This window comes from Eucyclogobius newberryi, unplaced genomic scaffold (genome assembly GCF_026437365.1).
Source record: "Eucyclogobius newberryi isolate DKJ021-1_F unplaced genomic scaffold, fEucNew1.0.hap1 SCAF_15, whole genome shotgun sequence".
NCBI classification, from domain to species: Eukaryota; Metazoa; Chordata; class Actinopteri; order Gobiiformes; family Gobiidae; genus Eucyclogobius; species Eucyclogobius newberryi.
In genome coordinates, this window is record NW_027315779.1 from 24,034,384 (window position 1) to 24,050,145 (window position 15,762).

Below are 15,762 nucleotides of genomic sequence, written 5' to 3' on the forward strand. Positions count from 1 at the left end.
GGAGACTCTTTTGACACAGCTATCCAAAACTCACTCAGTGAGTGTGAGGGCCATCCTACAGTTTGAGTCAGAAGTCAAGTCAATAAACTGCTCATCCGCAGTGGTCAGGCCAGGGGGTGGTGCTGCCTCAAAAGGATTTCTCACCCAGACATACTGAGCACTGTTCTCTGGGAAATATTTCAGTAAAAAAATCACTAAGAGAGGCGATGTGCCCCTTAACACAACTAACTGTTTCCAGCTTTCTTATAAAACGCTTGGTTTTTGTCTGTCAGTTGTCTCTTTGACTTGAAGTTGGAGATTTAACATTTTATCATTTAACTTTGCAAAATTGTCACCAAGATGAGCTAATTTCAAAGCAAATTGCTTATCAATGAACTTTGCTGCAAGCTCAGACGTGCAGCTCTCTCTTAGTTCAAACACTCGCCCCTTGAGAGCCACCGAGACTCGCTGTGAAACAACACAACAGAATGTCCCACCCCCATCCCATGTCTCGTCTCGTTTTTATGTAGTTAACCACACTTACAACATCCGCCAACGTGTTATTGAGCTCAGGACAGTGTATTACACAACGCCCATTGCACGTTCAGAGACACCCGCTGGATCAGTGCACTCATCTGACAGGGTTCTCCTATTTGATACTGTGTTTTGTCAGCTAGTCATTCATGATTTGAAATAGCTTTTCAACTGTTGCACTGATGTTTGTGCAAAACAACAAAACTACATCCAGCGAATGATAAAGCAAGGTATGTGAATGTATGTGACAAGGAGGCAGTTTTTATTGTATTGCGTACTCAATATCACTTTAAATGTCATGTATGTGCTTGCTTGCATTAGACGGGGGAATGCATTTCAGTTTTTTTTTTTTTTAAACAATTAGACAATGACAATGGTTGCAGGGAGGATGAGCTATTCTCCGTGTGTGTGTGTGTGTTTTTTTAAGCGATTCTATACGGCACTTTATACGATGCCAGTTGTGCTGCGTTATTTACATTTGCCACCTTAACAGAAGCATAATTCTAATGGTAATGGAAAAAGGTGAGGGTAATGGGTAAGGTTAGAAAAAAAACAATTTTTCTTTCCTTTTGTCTTTTTATTTTCTATTGTCACACCTTATTATTTTTGGTTCTTCTCTCTCCCTTTCTCTCTTTCTTTTCCTAGGCCAAATTTGCCAAGGATGCCCATGTTTTTGGAGGGCTCTTTCATCATTTAAGGAAGAATATCATCCTTTGGGCATTAATCAAGTATTTTGAGCCTTTTTTGTAATTAATTTAGTTACACAATTGCTGAACGTTATATAGTTGGGACTAGTGACATTGAAGGATGGGTCAAATGCAGGGGAAATGTAAGGAGAAAAAGTGTACAATGTATTTGGATGTTTTAATGTTTCCTACCCACTCTTACATAAGTTTGATAAATTCCCCTCTCTAACCCCGAAGACCAACACCTTCCTCCGTCACCTGCACCTCTCCCCCAGTCATTACCACAGGTCACCGAGGGTCACCGTGCAGAGCTGTACTGTGGAGACCACCAGCTGTGCCCTGGTCCTATTAACCCTCCCGTTTGTGGGCTCTGTTGCAGGTGACGAGGGGTCAGACGACGAGTACCTGGAGATCCCTTCCATCAGCAGACAGAGGGCAGGGACGTACGAGTGTTCGGCTGTCAACGAAATCGATACGGACGTGCAGACTGTGGACATCACCGTGAACTGTGAGTAATGGCGTTTCAGTATCAAGCATATGCTGGTCGTATCATGAATGCAGTGAGTGAATGTGAAATGGATATGAACATGAACAGAAGGACTGAGTCCTTCTGTTCATTCCTTAGTTCAAGGACTGAACCAGGACTACACAAGGACTGAACCAGGACTACACAAGGACTGGATCAGGACCAAACCAGGACCAAACCAAGTATCACAACTGAATATTTTGTATTCAGGTGTGGTAGAAATGTTGCTAAAAATGTTAAATAAAAATATACCTAAACAAATAGAAATGTATTTAAATTATTATTATTTGTTTTAATTGAAGATTCGTATTTTTAATTCATGTCATATTTATAACTAATAATTTTACTGTATACCATTTTCTGTATTTTTCTTTCTTTGTCAAACATTTAAAATGTTTTTCCAAGATTAAAAAAATTAAGTGAGAAATTTGCCAGTATTTAAAATTCAAAATATAATCCAACAAATGATCTTCCATATTAAGCTCTGTATACATGTGATCAAGGCAATAATATCTTCATGAACACAAGCAGGGGACATATTACACCTTCAAGCCTCAGATGAAAAGTGCTTTGACTATTATTATTGTATAAAACAATAAATAGCTATTGCGACTGCTCCATGTCGGTGAGGAGGAAATAGCTTGACCTGTGCTCTGATTGGCTGCCCTGCTGTTGCCCTGGCGCCCTCATGTCTTTCTCATGTGTCTCTTGTGCCTCTCGGTGTTGCAGATGCCCCCACTGTGTTGGAGGGCAGAGATGTGGGCGTGACACTGGGACAGCGAGGAGTTCTGGAGTGTGAGGCGGACGCTGTGCCCGAGGCCGACTTTGAGTGGTACAAAGACGACAGGAGGTGAGTGCAAGGAAATCTATATCCATATGTTTACGAGCAGGTTGGAGGATTTGTGGATTAAGTAAAGTGGTTCTCAAACATTTCACACCGAGTACTATATCAGAATAACACCCGACTAAACTAACAGACTAGACAGACTAATAGAAGTAGGGCTGTACAGTTTACCTTCAAAAAACAGAAAAAGCTTGTATTTTCGAGCAGAATTATGCCTTTGGAGGAAGAAATTTGACAAATATTAACCTATAAAAGTCATGTTTCTCCAAGTCAAAGCATTCTTTCAACGTATCAAAGCTTTGAGTGATTTTTTAAAGTTTTTTTTTTTAATCATGATAATCGAGTGAACTTATTATTATTCTATTTTTAAAACACAAAACAGAAACCGAACACGAGAGCAAACTGTGAAATAAAAATACTAATAGACATCAACAACAAAAAAGAAACAAAATCATGACACAATTCATTTCAAATAAAAGTCCCATTGGTCCAAAGTCGGTACAATTTTTCGATTTCCATATGAATTTCGAATATAATTTTCCCATTTGTCTGATGTTACACTGTCGTTGATCGTTGGTGAGGTTTGTGATGGCCTTTTTTACTGCTACCAATGGTATGTTCCAAAGGTGTTCGTTATTGTGTCCACGGCAGGAGTTTTAAGGCCCAAGTATAGTTCTAATGTTGAGAGGGATGTCAAAAAAATGGTGGTTTTCCTGCCACACATCGACATTGTGTTACAAAAAAAGACACATTTTTCCAACAAAATTCCCTACAGACATGTGATTTTGCTGTTCTCCAGTGAAATACACACTTTCCCCGTCCATAAATCAAGGCTACTTTCCCATGTGTTTTTCCAGATTAGTAATGCATTGATACAATTTAGATATTAAGCCTAAAATTTAAAGTCAAAGGGTTATAATTGTAATTACTTTGTTTCATTTCTTGGTTATAATAATATGTATCTGTAAATACCTATAAAAATCCTGTTACTCCAAGCCAAAGGATTCTTTCAACATGTCAAAGCTTTTCATGTGATTATCTTTTACCCTCTGGTCTTTTGTAATATAGACCTTGAATATCAGGTACACAATATTTGGTACACAACCTTGGTCACAGATTTTACACCCAGGGATTCCAAACTTCCTCCAAATGACTCACCCGTTTGTCCATTTGTCATCTGTGAGTAGAGCCTGTACAGGAACCCCCGGCACATTACTCTCAATATTTTTTGTTTTTCCATTGGGCTTCATATTCTTGGTCGCACCAGTACAGCAACGTTCTGATTTGAGCTGTGTGACACATCACTTCACAACACCATGTCAAAGTGCACATTATTAACAAGGACAATTTAACTGTTAGAGAAACTGTGACAGCCAGGAGGCAAAGCATTTCTATGTGTCCTGTTGCTCAGACATTTTGGACTGAGATAAAAAAAAAAAAAAAAAAAAAAAAAACTACAGACTATTTTTAAAATCACCATCCCACATGTCGTAATATATATATATTTTGTTGGATGTTGACAGGTTTTGATTTTTTTCTACTGTTATTTATCTGGTTTGGTTTTATTTAATTGTGTTTTCTTCTCCGTCCAAACACTCGCACTATGTTTTCTCTGCTCAATGCCAATGATTCGACCCTTCTCAAACACACTGACATCTTTTCCATGACCATGGGAGTCGTCTTTCCACATGGGTGTTTCAGAAATGAGAAGCCGCTCACTGCATCAGTCAGGTTTAAATACTGTGTGGCAGCTGAAAGATCATCACCCATGCAGTAGTTATCCAGTAGGGGGCTCGTATACAGTGTATATGAGTGCTACCAATATTCAAATTAATAGTACTAATATAACTGTACAGCAATAACATAGTAATAGCACTATAGCAGGTTGGAGTTGTCGTCATATCTACGTTAGCAGGAAACATGGTTAGTCTTTTTTCTTCATTAAAAACGGGAAAATGGCTGCTAATTGAATTGATCCCACATTATTCCAGTTTCTTGTTGCCGTCAAGTAAATTGTGACCCTATCATATGAACTCTGGGTTGTGGAAAGTACTATGGTAAAATATTTTGCAGAGCTTATTTTGCTTAAAAAGAGTTAAGTACCACCTGTTCTGTGCTGAAATATTCATGTACAAAAGTATTGCTCTTTTTACTAGAAGAATACATTCAACCAGCTTTTTTTACCAAGTTCTTGACCGTCACAGACTTTATGAAACACGTTGAACAAAGCGGTTGTCAGTTCTGCTCTGCGTGAAACACATTAAATGCTTGTGTTGATTCTGTTCCCATAGAATCGTCAATGGCTTGGATGGCCTGGAGATCGTGAGCTCTGCATCCTTGTCCAAGCTGACTTTCTTCAACGTGTCCGAGGGAGACTACGGCAACTACACCTGTGTGGCCATCAACAAACTGGGCAGTTCCTCCACAAACTCTCTGCTTTATGGTGATGACACTAGTTTAGCCTCTTATACCATGGATTTCAGATTTTACTAAAAGTGCACTATGTAACCTTTCACAGGGTGATTTCATGGAGATTTTAATCTATGGTACATAATATGACATCAAAGGTCACTATCTCCATAATATACAAGTGGGTGACACCATAGACATGCATTATGATCGCTTGACTACGTTTCATCACAGACAATTCCCATAATAATATATATTAACATACCATGGTATTCAAATGTATGTGTTCTCTTCATTAAAATTATGCAAACAAATATGATTAATAGTCACATTAGTCTAAAATAAAACACCAAAAGGTTACACACTCATCAATAGCTTTTAGCAAGGAATTGTTAATAATTATTAATTGTTTGCGTTTTTGAAAGTTTTTGATCGATAGTGGGTGACACCACAGAGAAATAAAAACACTTTTGAATGATACATAACATTTGAGGTCTCCATGGAGACCAGCAGAAAAGTTTCATAGTGCACTTTTAAGCAAATAACTCAACATATGGAACGTAATAACAGTGTTATAAACTTATCAGAATCAGAAAGGGTTTATTGCCATTGTCAATGAACAGAATTCACAAACAGGAACTTGGTGATTCAGTGCAACATAAAACAATGAATAAGTCAAAATATGTTATCCTTTTATAAAATACAGTAGTTGCAATTGCTTTTTAGACGGATGTATACTATCAGATAATATCATAGTTTGCAGCATTCACAAATAGATCTAGAGGGTAATGGATACATCTATATTCATAATTACAGTTCACATATCCATATGAAGAGCCATATTGTTAACATCTGTCCTCTGTAAAGCTCAATCAGAATACTTCCTGTTGCTTGTGTTAGCATATGCTTGGTCTTGTTTTCCCTTCATGTAGATTATTATGCAATTCACTGCTAAGAGCGACATCTCCACTGCAAAAATCAAACGTACTGTAAAATAATTATGGCGCCTTTTAATTATATTGAGTCACATTAGATCAGATCACATTAACGCTAACTTTATTACTTTTTTTTTTACATTTTATGCACACACACCTACATCAGATTTTTGCACCTTTAAGATGATTTAAATGACATGCAAACTGATATTAGTATTCTGAGAGGACACGATCAGAAATAAATTAGATTACTTACATTGGATTTACCGTAAAATTCGGACTATTGAGCGCACCTGAATATAAAGCCAACTCAATTTACAAATAACTTGTCACGTTGTAACATGAGATATTTACACAGACAGATGGTAAACAGTAGTGATGTGCAGGTTGTATTTTGACCCGCATTGACTTTGCATTTAGACGTGTCTAAATTCAGTTCCTCATTAGACTCATTTCTCAATAAACATGAGTTGGATTGTAATAAAACACACGTCTGATCAGCCCCGATTGTCTCCTCTGTCCTTGATTTCCCTGTGTCTGTCTTTCTCCACATCTGAGAGCTGTTTACATGCCATTTTAATAATCATATGCATGTAAAAGAAACCTATTGTCCAAAAAGTTTTTTTTATTTTAAATCATGATTATTTTTTCTTCATGAATTAAAACTTAAGTTTGACTAGTACATTTTTACTGTCATTTAACTGAACTTAATGTGTTTCCAAATCTCAAAATGCAGCTGTAACAACTCATATTTTGCAGTCCTTTTCTTCCCGCAAAAACACTCCATATATTTTATTAACGAGCACTCATTCTCGTTGTGACAATGATAATGTCCAGCAGAAAACCTTATCCACATTGTTCTTATGTATGAAAGGCAGGTGAGTTGATTTACACTTTAGCGTCGAGTACACTTATAGCTCGTTCTCTTTGATTGCCATGCCTGTGTTTTCAATGTGTTGCTCTGCTCCATTTGTCCCTCTGCTGTAGTGGTAATCGAACCCACTAGCTCAACGCTATTGCAAGGTTAGTATTCAGCTCGAGCATGCTTCTCATCCTCGCAGGTTGTGTTATTACCAGCATGCCGGCTCATAACTTGACCACATTGTCATTTTCACAAACATGGACACGAGTTGGAGCAAAGTGAGAAGGGGCATGATCTGTCGCGTTTGTCAAGACATCTTTGAACTGAATAAAAATGTAGAAATGGGTTGGTTGATGTTGGTTGGTTGGTTGATGTTTGTGAAAATGGTCAATGCTAACCATATTTCATCTCTGTCCTCTTCACTCCTAACCATGCGTCTGTGACTCGGCCTGAATTCATTTGCATGCTCTCCCGGTGTAAGTATAAGCTTCATTTCACATCTGTTTGTGTGGTTCATGTTGATATTAGTGACTAAGAAATGTCTTGATTTGTGTTTTGTCCCCCCCCAATCAGAGATGGGTAGTTTCATTTACTAGGGTAACTTCAGAGGTAGTCAAAATACTGCATTGGATTACTTGAACAAAAGTACAGATCCATAAGTAAAAGTTGCAGAATCAATAGATCACTAAAGTTAAAGTACTGAAGTATTCACTGTAGAAATAAAGATTGAAAATGCAAATTGTATTGGTCTGATCCTGTTTAGTCTCTCTAAAACTAGTATAAATCTTGTAAAATATTAGATTAGAAAGACAAGAGACATGTTTGGTTAGAACAAGGGAAATGATAAAAAATAGCTTCAAAACAAAAAGCAGGAATAAGCCAACTCAAAGCGTGTTAGAACTGCAGATATTGTTAACCACCAATCAGTAAAGTCACTACAAACTGGTTTTAATTGGGCCCTGCCCCCTATGTCCAGGAGAAAACCTTTGTCTGTAACAGAAAGTTAGTGGAGTAGAATAAATTGGGCACACATTTGTATTTGTACTTGAGCAATATCATTTTTAAAGTACAATTCTTAGCTATTGTGCCCTCCTCTGCAACAAATACTTCATCAAATTAGTGAACCCAGTGTTTTCTTTATTTCTTTATTCAAATGTGCCATCATCCATAGAAACACTGTGTGACTTTGTGACTGTGACAAACTGGAAAAGTAAGAATGAATTTGATTTGACTGAGTCTCCATCATTATTCTAATTAGTCTTATACAGGATTAGGGACAATCCACTATGGCTGAGTAATTGGATAGATGCCCCAAAGGAAACTGGTGAACTCAGAGATCTAAGAAAAATGAGTGGCCATTGTATTCCAGGCTTCAAAGTAAAACTCTGTTCCCGATCTTCACACTTAAAACTAGGACAGTCTGGACCAAAGAAATCAAAGTTTGTTGCATCAGAAAAGGAAAAGAATAACAACATGTGCCTGGTGGATTAGATTGAGGATGTGGTATTTTAGTGTTGCACTTATTGGGAGAAAAAATAACAATAAAAACAATCCTACACCTTCATTTGCCTTAATAAAGCATGAACACAAACTTTACTCACACTGAATACAGGTTTAACTACAAAATTAAGGGTTAAGCGTTGGTTTTGCAGCATTTATTCCAAAGTCCAGGACATCTTTTGGACAAGTTCAGTTTCTCCTCCAATAGACTCAGCCTGTTTTAGGTCAGTGTTGCTCTTCCCACTGACCTAAAACAGCAAACTGAGCCAAACATCTTTAACAAATGTCGAAATGTGAGCAACCCGCTGCATCGTGAGTTCGAATCCGGCTCTCGACATTAAACTGCTATGTCCTTCACCTATACTATCCTGTCTAATAAAGGCCTACAGGCAAAAAATACACCGTCAGAGAACATTTAACGTTTCCAAATATTCAATGAAAAGACAGGGTTTCTCAGGGGAGTTGTCTTCAGGTTGATGTCAGCAATATGCAAGGCCGGATTTCTGTTAGAGACAGCAGGGAGACAGACTCTTCAAACGCCCCGCAAATACATATTTAAACTATCACAGACAAACCATTACAAAGACATCTAATAAGCTAAAAACATTACTTAGTTCTCCTTTAAGGCCATAGTTATTTTATTACTTGGTTTACGAATCCGCCACACTTAGATTATTAATCTCTACAATATAAATAAAATAAATTATTATAAAAAAATGTTTATAAAGTACCGCCGTCATCAAAAAATAGCATTGAGTGAAATAAAAAGCGGTATTAAGTCAAAAGATAAGGCCGCGTGATACAATTTTTCGTCAAAATCCTGCGAGAGTCATTTATTTTGGAAAGCATTGTTGTGACGGAGCGGCGCCGTCCAGCGTGCGGCCCCAGCGAGAGCGCGCGCGTTTCATTGTCTGCTACGCGCAAGTACACATTTCAAACCCGTTTACCACATTTTCTCCAGTGTGTTTTGCCATGACTACGGCTGCACACGTGATGCGTTTTGTGCTCACCCGGAAGAAAAAAATCGTTTGAAATTGAAATTATATTTATATTTATGTTTCGCCCGCCTGTTCAATATATTTCATTTAAAAATCTGTAAACCAAGTAATAAAATAACTGCGGCCTAATGTGACAAAAAAAAAAATCACTTCAACGCCAATCAATGTTCACTGTAACACATTCTTATTTCGATTTGAATGAAATACAAAGCCAAAAAACAACAACAAAGGCTAATCTGTTTTAGTGTTTGTGCCATGTTTACACAAGTGGTATTTGTGAACAAGAGGACATGTTCAAGCAGCACTGCACTCTCTCCATGTAGACACTGTGTCTGTTGACTAAAGCCCTGTAATCCACACTGCTTCATCCTCTGTAGGTGTAAACACTGTTCAACGTGTCCACTGTATTCTGCACGTTTGTACAAGTCCACTCTTAATCCCTGTATACAAAGTCACACACGCTACGGAAACTACTGTCTAGACCCTTCAGATAGATTTGAATGTAACTTTTTTGGTGGTGAGGGTCTGCCACTTGCTTGTCTCCATGGAGATGTCACTGCTTTTCTTACAATGGTGCACAATATTGCATTAAACAAAAAGAATGTTGTTTTTTTCTGTAATTAAATAAGTGCAACTTGTGCAAGATGGATAAGTCTAATGTCATTCTGTCTGACATTCCTAGCAAAGTAATAACATCTCCATGGAGACAAGCCGACAGTACTATTTATATGTATTAAGTGGTTGTTTATTTGCATTAATTGTTGAAGCTAAACTCTAATGAGGCGCTGATGTTACTCACGCAGTGGTGGAACGTAACAAATAAATAAGGTATCATGGGTCTCATTATTAAAACATAAAACATGGAATATTTACTAAAAGTTTACATTCGGACGAAACAAAACTTCTTTGAAATGCATTAAGATCAGGACAAATCTGTATCAAGATCACCACATTTCATTCTTTAACAATTATCAAGGGTCGGCTAGAAATAATTACCATCTGCCGCCTAAACGCCGCTGGGACAAAAGACCTTAAAGCGCTCGGTTCTGCAGCTCGGGGAGAGTAGACCTCCTTTTGCTTTTCTGAGCAGCCAGAGTCCCATGCAGTTCCTTATTGGAAATGATTGCCTGCATTTTCTTGCCTCATAAATATCTCCAGCACATTTCCAAGTGACTCCCCACTACCTTCTAAAACAGACCCATCCCTCTTCACCAGCTTGTTACTTTTTTATTCTAAAAGTGCAATTTGAAAGTGGATTTTTACTATATGTGATACTTTTACCAGAATTTTTTTTTTGCTCCTGTATTGGCCGTTTAACCAAACTGAAGTACTTCTGTTATTATATTACAATAAATGCATTATGATCACTAAAACTGCAGATACTCAACCACATTTTACATTTTAAAGAGGTTTCGTGCACATCCCCGTTATAATTGAACATTCTAATGATGAAATATTTCATGTTTTCACACCATCTGCCTTTTAAGAAAACGTTCACCATCACCAGCGGTTCTGTCATCAGCGCTTTGCCTCAACTTTAAATGAATCTCATCAATGAGTCAATAAACACGCAGCACAGACTGAGCATTCTGCATAAACAGCACATTGTTTCAACATAAGCCTATGCTGACCCAAACAAAGCACAGCGTGTCAGTTTACCGATAAAGAAAATGTCCAAAGTTGTCCTTATGTCCAGCTGAAAACATGTGCGTTGATGGCAAAAGAACATGATCAACACTCGTCTGTAATCTTCCTCTTCAGTCCAGGGAAACACGTGAACCACAAGTAAATGTGACGTGGTTCAAATCCAGAGAGAAGATGCAGACAAACAGAGTCTGCTTAATGTTCAGCCAAAATGAAAATACTATCTAATCTGCCATAATCCTCCTCCCCCTCCATAAACGTGTAGTAAAAGCATGAGCATGTGCTGTGCATCGATGATGTATATGAGGAAAACAAACAAAATCGTCCATTAATGTACACACGTATACTGTCCCTTATGCCTGCTGTTATATTTGATGCTATAATTAAAGTACAACCTCAATTTACATGCATTACTCACATTGCTTATCCTGTCTGAATGTGCCCAAAAAAAACAGATGTCATGGTAAAATTTGAATATTTTATAGTGAAGTCCCTAGGTAAAATGAATTCTGTCCAAAAAGGCTTAAAACACATCCCAGCCAAAGTTCCAAGCGGTCCCAGCCATTAGAACACAGCTGTTTGATTCACAAACACTTATATTAAAGTTTTTTTGAATTATTATGAAAGGAGAGAGACAGAGAGAGGAAAGCGAGAAAGAGAGTCGTGCTGAGTTCTAAAACAGAATCCCTCTGTGATGTCATCAAAAAGCGACGAGACAATTTACACTTAACTAATTTTGTCATTTTCTGACCGTTTAAATTGGTAACCCAACAAAAACAAATATGGACTTTGGCTCCTGTTTTCAGTATGGTTGCTAGGTAACAGTTGTGGAATTATTCCTACCAACAAACTTTACACACATAGTCAAACCAAATGTAAATATACTGAGAAATGATCATATAGACTTTAAAACAGGGGTGGGCAATTATTTCCCTCCGAGGGCCATATTCGAATCCAGGCAAGTAGCTATCATTGGTGTGAAAAAAGAAAATAATAATAACTAAATATCAAATAAAATCACTTTTCTGTCAAATATAAGTTATTGAATCTATTATTTAATTCATTTCACGTCATTTTTATTAAGGATTCAAGTGCAGACAGATGTTACAGACAGTTAAAAAATAGAAACAAAAATCTTCTAGGGGCCAGATTAAAACATGCCGAGGGCCACATCTTGCCCCTGGGGCCTCTGCTTTAAAGGATACGAGACTATAAAGTGTTTTGTGTCTGTGCGGCGCAGGTCCGAGAGCAGTCCAGGACGGAAGCGGCGGCGCCATGGCTCTTCACTCCCACAGCTGCCTGCTCCTGCTAGCGCTGCTGCCCCTCCTGCTGCTGCGCTACTGAACGGATCCTCCAACCAGTGAACGAGTGACTGCGCGATCGAGTGATTGAGTGACTGCGCGAACGAGTGACTGCGCGAACGAGTGACTGCGCGAACGAGTGACTGCGCGAACGAGCGACTGCGCGAACGAGCGACTGCGCGAACGAGCGAATGACGAGCGAGTGCGAGAGTTCTTTTGTTCTTCTCCGCCGGGAACCACAAACTGATGCACATGAGGGCATGAAGTACCTACTACACAAATGTTGACCCACTTAATACGTATAACTCAAGTTTGTTTCGTTTTCAAAGATGTAACAAACGGTCGACAGTCGAATCGATTCTGTTGATGTTTTCTCTAAATTATATGATTCCGGGTTGTCCCTTTTTTGGTACGTTTCGGACAAAAAGAGGTTTTTCTAAATGTGCAGTCTGCTTTCTGGTAGAGTTACTTTTTAACAGCATTGCATATTCATCTCAACTCCAGGAAAAGGCAAATTTACTTCAAGTACGAGAGGTGAATGTTAAATACCTCAAAGTCACACCCAGACGGCGAGGCGGAGGGAATCGAGGCTACCCTGCGGCTCGGAGCTGCGCGATCATATTTTAATGTACAATAATTATCATTCAGTCTGGCTGTTGAACGCAGCTTTGTTTATGACCTTCATGCATTTGGTTTTCCCTCCGCTCTGTAGTGAGCTCTCGCAGTTGTGTAATGCTAATATTATAACTTAATTGTTTTATTTTCACAGCCAACAGTGAATATTATAGCCTAGCTTGAAATGACGTGAATTCAGAATATTTATCTCGGTTTGGAGTTAGATTTATTGGACATAGAATATAAACTAGAAATGGTAGCTACACCTTAATTAGCCTTTAAAAAGAATGAATACAACTTGACAAACGACTTAATTCATATTAAATTGATTGTTTTTTAAGAGCAATTGAGGCTTAGTAACTGCTTGATTAACATCCTAACTTTTAACCCCTTGATTAAGTAGATACTAAGCCTGAATCGTTATTGATAAACTATTTGTTCATTATTAATTAAGTCTTTTGGATATTGAAGTGTTGTTAAGTGTTACCAGAGGATTTAGCTTGAAATATGCCCAAAATAAGGCCGAACAGAACACTTTCTTTACTTGTTTGGCTTGGAATAACAAAATACGGTATTGAATCAAGCTAGAAACACAAAATGATCCAGGACTATTTGAAATTAAGATCCTGAATTCAAGTCATTTGCGCTCGTCTAGACGTTCATTTCTTGCTGTGTTTACTGTATGTTGTGTTTAGTTTGAAATATTTAATTTCAAGAAAGGGAAATGAAGTTGTAATTATTTAGTTTAAAGTGTTTTGGCTTTTGTTTTTCGCGTCCCTTCTTTACCGGTTGTACACAGAATTAGTGTCAACAATGTTTCTGTTCCGATGAAGTAGTTCAAGGTGAAGAAAAGCCGGGGCCGATTCCCATTTGTACGGAATTGTACGGCTTACAAATGTTTTAACGCTACTCGTTTCTCACACGGTACTGTACACACAACCCCAATACTCTTCAGTCGTTAGCATCCACTCAGTAACATCACAAAAATCACACAATTATTTGCATGAATTAAGTCACAGGCGACCCAAAGACTGACGCTGTTTCTCCGGCACCAAACCTTTTTCATGTTTTGTATTATTATTTGTTTGCTTTTCCTCCAATAACATGTTTTCAGAGCATTGTCTTATTTGTGAACTACATACCAAGAGTGTAAACAAGTACTGGTGGGTGCAATTCTATAATAAATCCTAAATCTCATTTGGATGATTGCCTCCTGGTTTGACATTTCTGAGCACATATGCAGGCTTAGTGTACAGGAGAAATCGCAATAACCTGGATTGATTAGAGGGGCGAGTCTAAAGGCTACAACTGCTCTTAGCGCCTGAGCTATGGCTCTCGCTATCAGAAGAGACAGCCTCTATGAGCCAACAATCATACATAGAAATCGTATCAGAGTTTTATTACAGGTGCGCACAAAGACAGGTGTGTGTGACGGCGGACGAACAACTTCAATTGCATTTCAGAGGTTTTATGCCACGCCAGAGTGAAAATGAAATGAGTTTTTTTTGCTCGAAAGCTACCAAAATAACTTGTTTTGTATTGCAATATTGTTATGTTTAGGTTATGTAATGTTATCTCTTGGACTGGATCAGAGCTGCTCTGAATTGTTCACAATCCAACAAGGGACAAAATATCCGCGTTTTCCGTATAAATTGTGAAATAATGAGTTTTTTTCTTTATCACGTCGAGTACGACAGTTACTCTAATGTTGAGCACTACTTCAAATACTTTTGTTTATACTCATACTTGAGGCCGCTCCTTTGTACTTATAAATGAGTTACGTATTATACTTATTACGACTATGTTGCTTCTCACTTCTGCTTTATTTTTGTACCTTTTAGTTTCATTTTGTTTAATACGTTCATGAAAATAGCTGTCAGAGCTCCTGTTTAGGTTTCATTACATACGAAAAAATTAAACGTTTGACATAAATTTGACAAAATATAATAGTCGACAAAATATTAGTGGGCAACTTTAATATTTCGGGTAAGGTTCGCAACTAAGTAATGATTCAATTACATCATTTTTACAACAACAATGCATTTCTATGACTATATGAAAATGAAGACGGTGTAAAAACAGGTTTATAGACAGATGTTCCTAGCAAACTGCCACATACATACTTATGCTGATGTTTTCCTCACCAAATAAGGTGTAATCATACCGTTTACCCCATTAATCACACCAATTTATACAATTTATATTAGAATAGGTTAGCAAATGTGGGTGGGTATGACTTAATTATGGTTAAGGCCACGCTCCAGGAAATGAATGTAAGTCAATTGAATGTCCTCTGCTTTTAACCATTTTATAATTGTTCCCTTCATCAAAAACATACTGTACCTAGAGCTGTATTTCGCTCCATTCACAGTCGTTTGATGAATCCTGTTTAGTCTCCGCCCCCTCTGAGCCTTATACACTTGACATGTCTGCAGTTCACATTAGTATGTCAGGAGCAAGCTAGCTTTTGTTCCGTTCCCAAGCGTAATTCCCTTCAAATAGTGTCCCCTATATTCACACTTGCACTAAAGTCATCCGACAAGAAGGCTTTTTATTCCATTGCCAATTCAGTTTCCAACTTATCCTCAACTAAACTTCGCCCCAATACACAAACGAACGGTCTTTATTTTCAATTATCTTGTTTTGTGCATTAAAAGGCCAACGCTTGCTGATGTGCACCAAAAGCCAATATGTAAACGGCAGCGGCAGGAGACAGATTGGACTATTATTGAAATTGATCGGGGTAATGATGAGCGCGATCTGACAGACTAATCACTGTTTGTTTTCCCTCACACACTCTCGACCCCTCCGCTGTTGTGCGATTCGTCTGCAGCGCTGGGATACTGTGGAAATGACACCATAATTATTCCATCCAGCTGAAAGATGGCACAGGCGATTGCACGTTTATTCTGTGGCGGAGCGGTGCCGC

General features: G+C 38.1%; 1 protein-coding gene across 4 annotated transcripts in view; it reads left to right on the forward strand.

Annotated features, from left to right (window-relative positions):
• The window catches only part of ntm (neurotrimin), a 199,866-nt gene extending 185,830 nt beyond the window's left edge, over positions 1–14,036 (forward strand). Inside the window, exons 4-8 of one of the 4 annotated variants that reach the window (XM_072446885.1) lie at positions 1,579–1,707; positions 2,455–2,575; positions 4,861–5,012; positions 6,901–6,936; positions 12,158–14,036. In XM_072446885.1, coding sequence (XP_072302986.1) covers positions 1,579–1,707; positions 2,455–2,575; positions 4,861–5,012; positions 6,901–6,936; positions 12,158–12,261 — 542 coding nt within the window. In that variant the 3' untranslated portion in view covers positions 12,262–14,036. The remainder of the gene's footprint in view (positions 1–1,578; positions 1,708–2,454; positions 2,576–4,860; positions 5,013–6,900; positions 6,937–12,157) is intronic. The other 3 variants (XM_072446886.1, XM_072446887.1, XM_072446888.1) reach the window with 3 other exon arrangements.
• Positions 14,037–15,762: the final 1,726 nt, after the last annotated feature.